The sequence below is a fragment of the Orbicella faveolata genome, unplaced genomic scaffold (assembly GCF_042242905.1).
Source record: "Orbicella faveolata isolate gen_17 unplaced genomic scaffold, um_ofav_v1 contig_26, whole genome shotgun sequence".
Taxonomy (NCBI): Eukaryota; Metazoa; Cnidaria; class Anthozoa; order Scleractinia; family Merulinidae; genus Orbicella; species Orbicella faveolata.
In genome coordinates, this window is record NW_028301554.1 from 2,622,510 (window position 1) to 2,636,790 (window position 14,281).

A 14,281-nucleotide genomic window follows, 5' to 3' on the forward strand; every position below is an offset into this window, starting at 1 on the left:
TATCTTAGAGCCAATGCCATTATGGCTAAACTGACCCATCAGTTTTAACAGACCAGACTTATTTATAACACCATCAACTGCTAAGTGACAAAGTTCGCTTTTCATTTGTTTCTCGTGATGACTTCCACACAGGTTGTTGAAATGTTAGTCACCAACAACAGTTACTAATCTCTTCAAGTCACCGGAACAATCTTACCATACAAGCTAAGTAATCAATCTTATACACAGGTGCTATTTTGGTGTTCCTTCCTGGCTATGATGAAATTATTACTCTTCGTGATCATTTGACAGCTGATAGAGAATTTGGGAATTCAAGAAGGTATTGCTTCATCGAATTGTATTCAGATATCATCATTGTTATATCATTCAATACAAAATGTTCTAGGCACAATGGACAATCTTTGGTGGTTCTTAGAATGTTTTAGTCATTTAAATATATCAATAAGCCATTACCAAGTTGCTATTTCCCTCTAATTCAAAACAATCCCTGATGTACAACCTTTCATAAAGAAGAGACTTTGATTTGCAAGATGATATGAACATGCAAAAAAATCTCATTTCCATATGAAAGGTTTGAAACAGAAATACTGAGTTGGCTATTTCTTTAATACCAAATTAGGTATCAGATCTTCACTCTTCACTCTTCTATGCAGCCATCAGAACAGAGAAAGGTAAATATTGTTACATACAATGTAGATTGGAAAACGTGACTCTTTTATTATTGCAGTCTTTTCATTTCTACTTGCAAGGCTGGTATGATGTTTTACTATTTTCCTTTTCTTTTCCAAGGTTTTCAGAAAGCTACATCATACTATGAGAAAGATTGTAAGTTTAAGTTACCCTAAATTATATCCCGTTCATCTTCTTTAATTTTTTTTTTTTTTTTTTTTTTTCATTTTTCTGATGCCTGTAACCTTATGTTCAACATTGGGGTAAAGATAGTTACTTTTTCCCATTTTTGTTGTACCCCAAAGCCTTCTAGGTAGAGACCAAATGTTTTTCCCAATGTATAAACTTAAGATCCTCTAAAGATAACCCATAACCCTAAATAAACTCTTTTAAACCCTTGGAAATCTTTTGACTAGTTCTTAGCTTAATTTGAGATATTTCACAGTACCATCGCTTTTTAACTTTTTTGATAAGTGAATGCTTACAAACCTCTTCTTTTGCACAGATTCTCTCTACCAACATAGCAGAGACAAGTGTAACAATAGATGATGTTGTGTTTGTGATTGACAGTGGAAAAGTGAAAGAGGTACAAAATTAAAGTTATGTGCAGCAAGTATACAATTTTATATGCAAGACAGGGCTATTATGTGTTACCCCACACAACTTTTTCACAGATCTCAAAAAGTGTTTCTCCCCCTACCAGCTGCACGTCTGTCTCACCATGTCATCCCTCCAAGGTAGACCTGTTGGTGTCACAGGCTGCCTTCCCACACTTGGCATTCTGTCAGGTTGCTTGGAGCCACCTACAGTGTATGCACCACAGTGTAAGAGTGCTTTTTGTGGTCTTAGCAACCAACAAATAACCCTGCCCTCACTCATCCAAGTTCTCTCAATCTGAATGCCATCACAAAAGCTACTAACCCACCCATCCCCTACAGTGTGGCATGTATACAATAAATATTGAAAAATCTAAACGTAAACAAAATCTTATCAGTTTAGTACAATTCCTCTTAAGGAGGTAAAATAGGTCCCATACTTCAAACTCATAGACTCCAGGCCTTTGCTAATCCCCGGGCCACACTCCTTTGCTTTGTCACAATGTTTTGTCAGTCTCATTTGTGTATTATGATTAATTTGTTGGAAAGTATATGAATAACTGACTGAGGGCTTTACTTCTTAAAGAAATCCTTTGATGCCTTGACATCAGTGTCCACACTGCAACCTGTGTGGGTGTCCAAAACAAGTGCAATTCAGAGGAAAGGAAGGTGATCTACTTTGCATTTGCAGACTTCACATTTCAGTGTATATGAATTTCTTATTTCTATTCTTGTGATACATGCATACCAGGCATGTTCTGGGTTGGAGTAATATTATTGCACCTGCATAACAGTCTTACCATGTTTTAAAGAAATCATGTGAATCATTGGCTACATATGGTTACATTGCATGTAAAGGTTACTCTTCAAAATTAATAAAGAGAGACTATTGAAAATCTGCTATAATGTGTCAAAACACAATTAAACATTGTTTTTGTGCATGCACTACTACATGCATGGTGTACTTACATTCGTACACTTGTGCACAATGTCGGAGGTTTTATTAAATATTCAATTTTGAAGAGTGTGCTCAAACGTTGGAGTTCTACTGTAACATGAGGCAACTTGTAATTGATACCAGCTGTGAATCAACTATAATTTTGAGTTTACCATTGCTGCTATTGTTTATTTTCCAAGGGCTGGAAGATGCTCCCCTGGCATTTGTTTCCATTTATTTAGCCGTGTTCGCTATGATAGTTTATTGGAATATCAAATTCCAGAGTTGCTGAGGACACCACTGCAGGTAAAAATGTTTAAGAATAATCTTGTTATACATGCAATGCAATAATGAATTTAAATGGCTGCCCCCTTCTACCAAGGGAAACTTGTGGCTCTTGAAACCTGAAATCGTATTGTTTCCCTCTGGTAATCAAGTGCAGCTAGTGACTGTATTTTACACCTCGATCATCATAATTATGAAAGCTAATAACAGAGCTGAAAAAATGCTAACTTTCATAATGGATTACACTGTTACCAATCACAACCCACTGACCTTTTAACAGCATTGAATTTAAATTCTTGTTTTCTGAGACATTTGTGTAGTACATGTAAATACAAGAAGTCGATGGTAGCATAAGATGCAACTGTTAGGTCATTAGCTGAGTTAGCAAATATGCAATAAATATTGTATCCCACGTCACTTGAAATGCATGATGTTATACTTCCAAGTTTCTGTGTTGGCCCTGTTAGGTATGAAAGGTTTGGTAATGGTTGAAGTTCTTTAACTTTGTTCCTTCAGCAAATTTCTTATTGATACAGTAATAACTCAACGTCATTGCAAAGTAGCATTAATATGGCATTTATGTGCTCAAATTTGTTTATCAAATCGTCTTTACAAATGGCTGCCAACTGCATGGAGAACAATGGCATCATTGAGCAAGTGTTATTTGGTTTTTGTTGTGCAGGAACTTTGTCTTCATACAAAACTCCTGGCATCACCTAACACCTCAATAGCTGATTTCCTGTCAAAAGCTGCTGAACCACCACCATTTTTGGTGCTCCGCAATGCTGTTGCCCTGCTGAAGGTCTGTTCAGACAATTTAAGGCTTTTTTCACATTTAAATGTGATGATTGCTTCTTTGGCCACCATAGGGTGCAAAGATAATATCCATATTATGGCAAAGTTTTCTAAATTCTGCAGCAGCTCACAGGGACTGTGGAGGGGATGGATGGACAAAATACATGCCCGCTTGTGGATACGAATTTTATCTTCGAGTGTTCAACTTGATATCTCACTCATTTGCTGCGTTGACTCGCGAGATACATGTATTGAGTTGAACACGAGGAGATAAAATTCGTATCCACAAGCAGGCATGTAATATTCTGTTTATTATATAAAAAAACTAATGACAATGTTTTTGACGATTTTTTGAAGATTTCCGACCACTTTCCGAAGATTTTCCAAAATTGTTCCGTAGGCCAGACGAACACTTTCAAACATTTTCCAAACATTTCCGAACATTTTCCGAAGATTACCAAAGATTACCAAAGATTGCTGAAGACAACTGAAGAAGATCCGAAGATGTTTCAATCATACATCAACAAATTTAAGTGTAGTTAAAGGGACAAAAGAAAAATTTTGTCAAAAAGGAATGATATCTTCACAGTGTGAAAGATAAAAATAGTATCTTCACTGCACATGATGAAGATATGATTTTTTAGTAAAAGGAAAAATCCTGGTGTATTTCACTGGTGCTTATATAATAAATGGTGATTATTACATAAAATCTGAGTTAAAATGGAATTTGATTTTAGTGTTACTTTTACAATGTAACTACCTCAACCAAGGCAACCTATGCAAAACAGATGAGAGAAAAAGCCTCAGCTGTTGGCAAAAAATATTTCTCAAGTTATCCTAGAGAGCTGCACACTACAGAAACAATAAACTTGTGATCAGTTTTCTTGTTTTAACACTTTAATGCCATTGGTTAATGTAATTGTGGGTGGTCTTATACAATCAATATCATTTATCCATCCAGTACATGTTGCTGATGTTTTCTTTCACATTTGTTTGCTGTTTAAGACTATAGATGCTTTGGATCAGTGGGAGGATCTGACAGATCTTGGTAAATACATTGATTCATAACTTTTCATGATAACATTACACAGGATGAAAAACATACTTGTATGCAAGTGTCATACTTGTAGCCTTAACTGATGTTGTGGCATCAGGCAGTAACAAACATGAGATAACCAATATGTTGTGTATATAATTTATTTCCTTTCAGTGGTAGTGGTCAATTTATCTGCAATGGCAAACCTATTTACCACTGAAAGGTACATGTCCCCAAAAAAGATTCATTCACTTCATATAATTTAAACTTTGAATCAAACATTAATTGATGTAAATTTTCCCAACATTCCAGTGATGTACATGCAACTTGTAGTATTTTTCCAGTGTGCATGGTATACAAGTTTAAATATCCAACTACAAAAGGCACTAAACTTTCGATAAAATAATTATTGTTTTCTGATGGCAGATTTTCTATATGCTCTTCCTTTTTCATTTTGTACTTGAATACCTTGTTGTCTGCTGGCACTAGCATGACTGCAAGAAACATGCTGCTACAGATCCACAATTTGTCATAGATCCACAATTTGTGCAAAGCAGTATCATCTGACATCATAGATCTGCAATGCGTGCATAGAGATAAATAAACGGAGTATTGTCTGATAGTATGTTGGAATGCCCCCACAGGTCGTCATCTTGCAGACCTTCCACTAAGTCCACAACTGGGGAAGATGATTTTGTATTCAGTTGTTCTCAAATGTTTGGATCCTGTGGTAACCATAGCTTGTGCTCTGGCGTACAGAGATCCTTGTAAGTAAAAACTAAATTGATGTGTCGTTTCTTTCAATAAGATCTATCACCTTCTGGAGCTCCGGTGGCTATTCTGTTGTGAATCAGCAGCTTTCAAGAATTGACTCTACACTGACTCCTGTCATTCAGTAATGGCTCCTGCACCAAGGCAGCCAGTGACTTCCAAAGTTAATAAAAGCATTGATGTGCATGAGACTAGGCATCTTGGGACTAAAAGATATCAAATCAGAATAAGGGATATCTACAACAATAACTGTAACTCAAATGTCTAAATTACCACTAGCAGTATGCAATACCTTCTACAGTTCAGTTCTTCCTTTAGATACCAAAGCAAATATGATGTCTACCTCTACTGTCTGCACAGTTCATTTTGCCCTGCAGGGATCAGATCTTATGTATTTAGCTACCCCTCAGTGTATAACAGGTGTTTGTCATGAACAGTTCACTTGTTCATGGAGATGCCAAAAGCAAGTGTGTATTAAGTGAAACTTGTATAATTGATACAGACAATTGGGTAGAACTCTGGACTTGTCTTAAATATACCTTGTATACTTTTGCAGTCATCCTACCCACGTACCCATCAGAGAAGCGTGCTGCAGCTGCAGCCAGGAAAAGATTTACTTTGGATCCATTCAGTGATCACTTGATATTTGTTCAAGTGTTTAGGGTGAGTCTGTGTTACCACCTATGCATGGAAAATGAATCGCTGTTAGTATGCATACAGTCATTTAATGTTTTGAACAACAGAAATAATGCCTTAAATTGATAATTGGCAGACCAATCATTTACATGGACTTCTCTACAAAAACGGAAGAATCATCTGATCAACAGATGATTACCACTCAAGTTACCACAAACTTATTCATCAACCACATTCAGTTTTTGTGTACCCTTCAGGTAAGATCACATCTTGGGCCTCAACTGCAAGAGAAAAGGCTGTCTAGCAAGGTCAAATGTTTGTAGGGCTGAGTCATCTGAATGCCCACAAGCTATTCTTTCTCAAGATTACTCTGACCCGGCCAATCTGGCGTGACAAATCATCTTGTCTTGTTTACAGGGCTGGCAACGAGCAAGATCTGAAGGTTCTGACAAAAACTTCTGCCGCAGGAATTATTTGTCTCAAGCCACATTAGAAATGATGGCAGGAATGAGGTAAAAAGCTATATAGATATAATTTTCAGTAAGCAGATCTTGACAGGGCTTTCTATATGTTTGTAGTCATCTGGTTACATCAATCTGGAAATTCTTGTAAGTTCTAACATTTATTCAGGTCTGAATTCCAGCTATTTTGTGTGCACTGCTGATAGGGTTTTAAAACAGCAGGTTTTCAGCTAACCTTTAACATCAACTTTAACATTTAGAATAATTATGTTGTTTCGTTGGAGTTTCACAAAGGAACTGAATATTTGGGAAGCAAAAAGAACAACAACAACACAAAAATAGGAGCCATACATGTGTAGGTGATTGTGTCCAGAATGGGACAAAAAACTCCTTGGGCATTTATATAACCTGTCAGGCAAACCTCTGCCATTCTGGGGCTCTGTCTTGGTTTCAGAAAGAGGAATTCATGATAAACTGGCACCTTTTCTCCTGACTGTGACTCCATAAAAACACAGTCTAAGAGCATTTTTAAGCAACCCTGCAAGCTGACAATTCACCCTGCCCCTTCCAACACCTCATATATATGCATGTTTTATGACACATAACACCATCAACTTTCCTCTTCACCTTTGATACTATTATGATATTTGAATGCTCTAGACTCTTTCCTTTGAGACATGGCATGGAAATTTCAAGCCCTCCATAGATAATTGAGAACTTAAAACAGCTTTATAGGGCTGGGAGTAAGGGGATGCTTTGTATTGTGATTTCCCTCTGTCTTCTTCTTGATCAGCCCAGGCATTTTATATTTGACCAGTATTTGCCACCATTAGATTCCCTCGGTACACTTGTCATATTTGTAACATTCAAGCAACTAAAATTTACTTATCATATCATTTTACACAGCTCTTTGAATGTGTGGTTAACATTTGTTATTGTTCAACATCATTTTTTTCTTCTTTATACCTTAGGTCGCAGATTCTTGGCCAGTTAAAAGTTGCAGGTTTTATACGGCCTCGGGGTGCAGGAGACATCAGAGACTTGAATTCAAACTCAAGTAACTGGGCTGTTGTCAAGGTATAGCTCAACAAAAGTTCATTTCTAGTGATTTGTTCAAATGACTTCACCTCTGATTTCCTCATTATTATCCAATTCTTTAAGTCTTGTGTCAACTGTGGTCACGGTTGTCTGTGTTCAGCTATAGCAACAAAATACAGCAGAATATGTTCTGTACAAAATGAAAAATAAAGGGAATTCATTGGTATGAAATCATTTGTAGAGTATTGTTTCCCACTGGATGGAATGGTAGTCTGCTGCATGTTAACCAGCCTTTTTTAAAGTGACCTGCAACAAAATGCTGATACCCATTTATACTTATTGATGAAGAAGAACAATGTGAAAGAGTAGGTTTTTCAAGCCAAACAGGCCAATAGTAGTGATTACTATATAAACAAACTAATTACTTTAATTATCCTTTATGAATACACTTATTAAGTGATTAATAAATATTTATTTGATGACAGGCAGCTCTTTGTGCTGGAACATATCCTCAAGTGGCTCGTGTGGATAGAAGCACCAAAAAACTCACAACACAGTAAGAATCATGACGAGGCATTTCCCATCTAATTAATGAAATCAGTAATGACTTAGATATGCATTCCTTAGGTATTTGTTCTCTGTTAAGGGCACTGAACTTCATTCGAAGATGTCTTGGAGATCTAGAACAGCATTGTTGAAAAATCACACTTAAGCATTTCACACCATGAAATAAAAACAGAACAGTTTGAAAATGACAGGCACCCAACGGTTGCATAAGCCCTATAATTTGGGGATGGCATACTCCTCAAGATGCTCTTAGAGGAAGAGGGACTGTCTTGTATTTTGGAGAATGTGGAGTGTTTTCTTTGAAAATGTATACTTTTAAAGGGCTGTAGAGTCTTTACTAAATTCTGATTTTGATTCAAAGTATTATTTTTTAATGAGTGTCCAATGTCCACTTGTCTTTGCTCTGAAACAACAATATTATGAGTCAAACATTTTTCTGTTTTTTTCTTGTCATTGAAAATAAAATCTACCATCTCATTTATTATGATTACGAGTTTGCCACTGATCGACAGTCCACTCCAGCCTAGAATAACTGCCACAAGTCTCTTGAAGCTCAGTGGTAGAGCATCTGGACTTGTAACTTCAGTAGAATACCTCAGGTTCCCTCCTCTCTGGAGAACTTGCATTCTTTATTGTCTGAGTATACCTGTGTCAATGACAGAAAAATCATCCCATTGAGCATGGTTGTAGTAGTTACATGTAACAGGATGAATCAAAAGTTTTAAGACTCTTACTTTTCTTGTTCTACCTTGAAAAGAGGGTTTATAGGTCTATGGTTTAATATTTTTTACTCTTTTTACAGGAAAGAGACTAAGGTTCGATTTCACAACTCTTCCATCTTGTACCAGTCCCCAACACAAGGGGATTCCATGACTGGTGCTCTGGCCAAAGCTATCTCCAAACTACCATCTGATTGGCTGATTTATGAAGAAATGGCAAGGTGTGTTTCTCTGGTAGACCAGCAGTGTTGTTAGTGTTGTGAAACATCATGGAAGAGATTATGTATAACTAATGATTGTGTTACTCAGCAACTGGTCACCAAATGGAGGTTTCTGCACAAAGAAACATGAAAACTGATCACAGTGCAACTCTAGGGTTAAATGACTTGGGTACATACTTCATCCACTTTACTTCAAGAATGGTCACATATTAACCATTTTCTCTTCAATTTTATGTTGTCCCTAAATATCGCACCTTGTATTAAAGATTGATACAACGATGATCACCCTTTCAACAGGCTGTACACAACAGTCACAGTCAAATGCTGTACACTAGTGTCTCCCATAACAGTGGCACTCTTCACTGGGCCCAGTCTTTCCTCTGAACATGTTACCCAGGACCCCTCTGTAACCCGTGACAGTGAGAGATATCCTGGAGAAGGCCTGGGACGAGAGAGTGAGAGCAGCGATAGTGACACTGAGGAAGCAACAGGAGAGAAAAAAGAAAGCAATGGTGCTGTTTTCAAGGTGGATGACTGGATTTCACTCTCAGGAAACCAAGAGGTTATTATGGCTTATTGAATCTCTGCTTCTCTTTTTTAATGATCCCCCTCACCTGGAGTTAGTTAACCCTCTCCCCCTTCCATGGCTATTTAGACTGCTTCCATCGTACTTTTCTCATAAGATCTGATCTCAGCAAGCAAGAGCATTAGCACTGTAAGGATAGCTATTACATTATGATGGGGGAATAAGTGAAAAAAAAGAGAAAACAACAATTCTGTAACATGCATTTGCATATGGTTGAGTCATTGGCCATTTTTATACTAGGGGACGCATTATCCGTCCAGGAGGATAATGCGTCCTCACCGTTTTTATACTAAAGACGCATTATCCGTCTGGACGAACTTCGACAAACATTTGTAGTTCGTCTGGTTATGTGTCTCAATCATAAAGACGGGCACAAGACGTATTATGCGTCTAGACGAACTATACTTCTAAATTCGTCTTGAACGACAAACTAGGAGTGATAGTTCATCTAGACGGATAATACATCTTGTGCCCGTCTTTATATTAGAGACACATAAGCAGACAAACTACAAATGTTTGCCGAAGTTCGTCCATATGGATAATGCATCTTTAGTATAAAAACGGCCATTCAGTTCTCATTCAGCACCCAAGTTGATTTAATTATTTTTTGATAAATATATGAGGCATTTGATAAATTCGTGATGTTTCCTAACTGTGTTTTGTCCACTGCAGGTTGTAAACCATGTGGCATATCTGCATCACAAGTTACAGGCACTGTTTATTAGAAGGATTCGATCTCCTTCCAGACCATGGTCCCAAGTGGATGAGGTAAAGACAATGAAATCAGTTTGGATCCCACGCCTTTAGACGCTTTGCATGTGTCAGTGGGTTTAAAAACGGGCCTTTATTTTAGATCTATTATGCAATCTTGATCCATCAAGCAAAAGATTTTCCTGGCAAGTATCCCACACTGTGCAAAAAATACTAAGTGACATATTACACTATATTTAAAGCATGATATTACCCCCCCCCCCCCCCTCCCCAGTACATTGTTTTTATATGTGATCACTAATCATTAGTATTGATTTCAATAATTTAAATTTTGGTTATACTGTGTGTTTCATGTGCTGTTTAAATGGTAGACGCTTTGCTTCAGGACAGTCGATAGAAAATTGTCGATATGAGATGTTTCATAACCTGATGCTATCATGAAAGTTAGTTTCAAAAACTTCAAAAAACCCTTTCTTAGTCTATGGTCTTGTAAATTGTTGTGCCAGGCTATATAAATATCTGTGCAATATTTTACTGTTTGGTTTGTCTTACCATCTACAGCGTGGGAGTTTTATATGTTTCTTACAGATGGTTGTCCGTGCAGTGTCAGCAGTTTTAACAGCTGAGGAACAAGTCATGAATCCTTCATTGTATCCACGCCAAAGGAGAACAAGGCCAGGTATTGTGACTTTCTTCTTATAGATATCAAAATTCTTGTTACTGTTTCTATACATTTTCCATCATCTCCATTGGGAGAATTTAGTTTTTAAATCAGATTCATCATTCCCATGACCTGGTGGTTCATATTTGCTTTGCAAAGGAAAAGAGTTTAAGTCAACAACTGCCATGTTTAAGTTGGCCCACACTGTCAGAACTAATTTCAGTGATACTGGCCAGGGTTTGAACTTAGACTGGTCAATAATGAGTCAAGTGCACTAACCGTTATTCCATGACATCTCCCAAGAACAAATCATTTGCCAGTAAATCATTGTTTGTTCAATAGTTCAATTTTAAAACAAATCAAAGTTGAAATTTTGTTACCCTTGCAGAAATTGAAAGTGGACCTGACAGGCGATCTAGGATTGAAAGGTATGGTATGATGTGCTTCATGACTTATGTACTGTTGTCAAGGAACTATGTATTTTTCCAGTGGACTGTAATATATGGAGCTATATAACATTACAGTCAAACCTCTCCTCAGAGACAGTTACATAATGAAATTATTATGGACAGCAAACTGACATGAGAATTCATATTATCTATACCTCTACAATTCAGACACTCATTTCTTTGCCCTTTGTGTCCTTTGGAAACCCCAGTAGGTTGTACTACACAATCTAGATTGCTTTCAGGGTCTGGTCTTGATACTTTTATTGTAGTCAGAGGGTGAATTGATCACTGAAATGTGTAAAAGCTTGCATATAATGATATTTAGTGCTGACCGTTACCGTTACCGTTACCGCTACCGTTACTGTTACCGTTACCGTTACCGCTACCGCTACCGTTACCGTTACCGCTACCGCTACCGTTACCGTTACCGTTACCGTTACCGTTACCGTTACCGTTACCATAACTGTACATGGGAAATGTGGGGGCCTAATGGTACGTGCACTGGACTCAAGATTTAGCAGTCCACATCCAAGGCTCGGTGGGTACTTGTGGTACGTTCTTGGACAAGACACTTTACTCTCACAGTGCCTCTCTCCACCCAGAAGTTAGATATTAACTACCAGCAAATTGTTGGCCATTTTTTAATGCTGGCGAGTAGCAATACTCCTACAGAAACAAGAGTTAGGTACTGAGAGCTTGAGCCAGTAAGAAATTAGAGGCTTTACTTACATGGTTTCTAAAGAGAACACTCCCTAGACATGTCATTAATAGCAGTATATTATGTCTTCCTGTTGTAGGCCCCGCCAAGTAGAACAGTTTTCTCCTTCTCGGGAACGTCCTAGAGACCCCTCTGGTAAGCAACTATAAGTTTGCGTGCCAGTTGGTTTGTAAGCATTGCATCTTCCTGACATTTTGCATTGATCCTGCAAGTTCAAGTGAAATGCTGATTGCAATATCATAGTACATAAGTACAAAGAGTTGCTTCATTTGATTTATTTATACTTAATGGTGTACTTATTCAGGGTCAAGTCCTCACATGAAAAGTGAAATACCATCATCCCCTCAAGTAAGTCAGTTAATAAATAATACTTCTGGTATTGCTGACAGGGCTGAATATGAAACCTGGCATTAGTTTTAAGAGCCTCACCAACATTCCCTTAAGGATTACAGTACGGAGTTTCAAATAATATGACTCTGAAACTTCAGAAGCACATTAAATGATTTTTTTTTTCACTGGTGTAAGTCTCAGTATGGTGACAGAAAAGTTGGTGCTGTACATGTATTTGATACTTATCAAATACATAACAAAGGAAATCAGTAAATTCTCTTTACCGGATGTCATACATTTCTCTTAATTTTAGCTGTGAGAATTCATTAGTACTTCAGACAATTAGTATTACTATCGATGGTTTAATTAACAAGGTCATCCATCACCCGGTCGGAACTTAAAGCCATGTCAGCCTGTACTCTCCTTCTTTGTTTTATCTTTCATTTTGTTGCGTTTCTTTCTTATAATTTTGTATCTGATATTAAAGGTTGAATTATGAATGTTGATGAAACGAGTAAACTTCGCATTTTGCTCATGTGATATTCATTATAGACAGTAAATTATAAAACTGTCTTTCTTTGTACCCATTAAACAGAATGGGAGCAAATTGGCGGGTGACAGTTGGTTCTCAAGGCCAGCTCCACAGTCAGAGAAATTAAGTGAAGGTTAGTATTTTCATTTGTTTAGTTATGTGTATAACTTGTGAAAATAAAAAAGAACATCACCAAATTCGTTGCTGCAATAACCTGTGTTGCATGTGTTCTTTAGAAGTGGGCAAACAAGCAAGTTTGATTATGCAAGACTTGGGGCGAGAGCAAAAGATCAATGGAGTTGGTGGAGGTAGAGCAAGCAAAGGAATGCTTGCCCCAAACCCACAATTCTGAGAAACACTCACTGATTTTTCACAATTAAGTTCACTCATTGATTGACAGCACCAAGTGCTAATTTCTCTTTGGATTAAGTCGTAGTGTCGACGAGTTTGAAGCTTTTTTAAAATCAAATGACAGAATTTACTGCTGCTAATGTTATTTTATCTCATGTGATGTACAATAGATTCTCTGTAAAAATTTTGTGATCCATGTATGCATGTTACAACATGCAACCAAAAATTGATCAGGGGCACTTTGACTCTGCTTGTATTTTCAGCTCGTTACTTTATCATGAAGTGTAACAATCAAAGAAATTTGGACATATCAATGGCCAAGGTAACCGTGAATTTATCTATCTTTCAAAGAAGTATATCTGGTTGGATTTTAACTCTCTCTAATTAAGACTGCCATGTTGCTTTTCTTTAAAGGGCATTTGGGCAACAACATTGGCCAATGAAAAGAAGCTTAACAGAGCATTTAAGGTAGGGATGCATGTCACTTATATACTTGTTGGTTAAAGTTATATAGTCAGTTTCATGAATGAAAATGCCCTGTTTTGTGATTTTTGGCCATTTTTGGTGTTACTACAGTATACCTGGCTAGTGTTTCTATTGCTAGGTGGTCTTGTTTGTGGATGTCCTTTGGAGTGGAAAGGGGGGGGGGGGGGGGAGCTGGATCTGTCATGTGGGTCATAATGGAATGCTTCTTCAGAGTTGAGTGATGGTCTAATAACGGCTGTTGCGTGAAAGACACAACAGGGGTGGGATGAGGTGTCTCCTGGTACCATTCTGCCACAGGTTTCTCAAACTCTGAAAAAGGACAAGCATCTGAGTAATTTAGTCACATTACTAAATTGTTTTCAGGAAACCAAGCTCGTCATTCTTGTCTTTTCTGTGCAAGGAAGTGGCCACTTTCAAGGTGATAATTTGACAAACTTTTGTATTGTAATAATGATTGTGCTCTGCAACAGAATACAATACTGACAACTTGTCATCATTTACGGTCCCTTTGCAACAGGCTACGCACAGATGACGTCACCCATTGGCAAGGACAAATCTCCTGAGTTTGGTTCAAGTTCACTGAGTGGTGTTTTTAGTGTGGAATGGATAAAAAAGTATGATCATGATTTATTTCTGATTTTCAAACTTTCTTTAAGAGGCAAAGCATAAACAATGATCTATACTAATATAACAGGGTAATTAATGCTCAAATCAATAATGCTGAGA

General features: G+C 37.4%; 1 protein-coding gene across 2 annotated transcripts in view; it reads left to right on the top strand.

The window, feature by feature from the left end:
- LOC110065010 (3'-5' RNA helicase YTHDC2-like) overlaps positions 1-14,281 on the top strand; it is a 31,456-nt gene that overhangs the window by 12,970 nt on the left and 4,205 nt on the right. For both annotated transcript variants that reach the window (XM_089296385.1, XM_089296386.1), the window contains exons 18-42: positions 229-319; positions 620-671; positions 790-825; positions 1,175-1,255; positions 1,852-1,934; positions 2,403-2,508; positions 3,170-3,289; positions 4,288-4,330; positions 4,963-5,085; positions 5,646-5,752; positions 6,143-6,237; positions 7,158-7,263; positions 7,710-7,780; positions 8,594-8,731; positions 9,029-9,293; positions 9,990-10,085; positions 10,617-10,707; positions 11,078-11,117; positions 11,936-11,991; positions 12,161-12,204; positions 12,782-12,851; positions 13,333-13,391; positions 13,484-13,537; positions 13,919-13,973; positions 14,073-14,169. In XM_089296385.1, coding sequence (XP_089152511.1) covers positions 229-319; positions 620-671; positions 790-825; positions 1,175-1,255; positions 1,852-1,934; positions 2,403-2,508; positions 3,170-3,289; positions 4,288-4,330; positions 4,963-5,085; positions 5,646-5,752; positions 6,143-6,237; positions 7,158-7,263; positions 7,710-7,780; positions 8,594-8,731; positions 9,029-9,293; positions 9,990-10,085; positions 10,617-10,707; positions 11,078-11,117; positions 11,936-11,991; positions 12,161-12,204; positions 12,782-12,851; positions 13,333-13,391; positions 13,484-13,537; positions 13,919-13,973; positions 14,073-14,169 — 2,179 coding nt within the window. The remainder of the gene's footprint in view (positions 1-228; positions 320-619; positions 672-789; positions 826-1,174; positions 1,256-1,851; positions 1,935-2,402; positions 2,509-3,169; positions 3,290-4,287; positions 4,331-4,962; positions 5,086-5,645; positions 5,753-6,142; positions 6,238-7,157; positions 7,264-7,709; positions 7,781-8,593; positions 8,732-9,028; positions 9,294-9,989; positions 10,086-10,616; positions 10,708-11,077; positions 11,118-11,935; positions 11,992-12,160; positions 12,205-12,781; positions 12,852-13,332; positions 13,392-13,483; positions 13,538-13,918; positions 13,974-14,072; positions 14,170-14,281) is intronic.